The sequence below is a fragment of the Phytophthora parasitica genome (genome assembly GCF_000247585.1).
Source record: "Phytophthora parasitica INRA-310 unplaced genomic scaffold supercont2.1, whole genome shotgun sequence".
In the NCBI taxonomy this organism is placed as follows: Eukaryota; Oomycota; class Peronosporomycetes; order Peronosporales; family Peronosporaceae; genus Phytophthora; species Phytophthora nicotianae.
The window spans coordinates 1,814,832-1,815,639 of NW_008634126.1; the positions used below are offsets into that span (position 1 = coordinate 1,814,832).

At 39.1% G+C, this 808-nt stretch overlaps 1 protein-coding gene across 1 annotated transcript; it reads left to right on the top strand.

Annotated features, from left to right (window-relative positions):
* Positions 1–582: 582 nt before the first annotated feature.
* PPTG_20740 (hypothetical protein) lies at positions 583–778 on the top strand (the record flags this gene model as incomplete). Its single annotated transcript, XM_008892938.1, has 2 exons — positions 583–670; positions 744–778. 2 exons carry the CDS (start codon positions 583–585, stop codon positions 776–778), a joined length of 123 nt encoding a protein of 40 aa, XP_008891186.1.
* Positions 779–808: the final 30 nt, after the last annotated feature.

Genomic DNA, 808 nt, shown 5'->3' on the forward strand with positions numbered 1-808 from the left:
GATCCAGTAGAAACTTTAGGGAACCAAAATAAGCTGACGAAGTGGAAATCAAAGCACACCTACACTTCTGCCATTGTCGATAAAGCTCGTGACTTTTTGAAAGTATCATTGAAAGAATGGAAGAAAGAGAAAAAGGAATCTCGATCCCTCGGAAATAATTTTTGTAAGAATGGAAATTTAAAATCGCAGTATCGATATCCAATTTTGGATAATGAAAATCTGACTAATACAGAAACAATGGATGAATCGCAGTGGATTCCGTTCGCAATCGCAATGGAGCAATCTAGAAGACGATTTAAAAGTTCGCTAGATAAATCTAAGTGCAAGCCTCTTCAAATGATCATAAATGGAGAAGGTGGTTCAGGCAAGAGCTGGTTGATTCGTCATATTGTAAAGGACATGCACAATGTATTCGGTGAGCATAAAGCCACGAGACGAAAATCAAAACGGGTTCTATTACTTGCTCATCAGGGAACCGCTGCCTTTAACATAAAAGGAATGACATTGTGCTCAGCTTTTTCGTTTTCCTCATTTTCAAAGTCGTCGTTCTCAGTTCCCTACAAATCTCTGACAGATTCGAAAATGGGTCCAACGAAGTTAAAACGACTGCAGGAACAATATAAAGACGTGCATCTTGTTATTATTGATGAGTTTAGCATGGTATCATGCGGTATGTTGTATTGGATTGATAAAAGGATGAGAGAAATCTGGCCTAGCCACTCAGACGAGCTTTTTGGTGGTAGAGATATCTATTTTACCGGAGATTCTGCTCAGTTAGATCCCGTAGTTCCAACTGCACTATCAACAC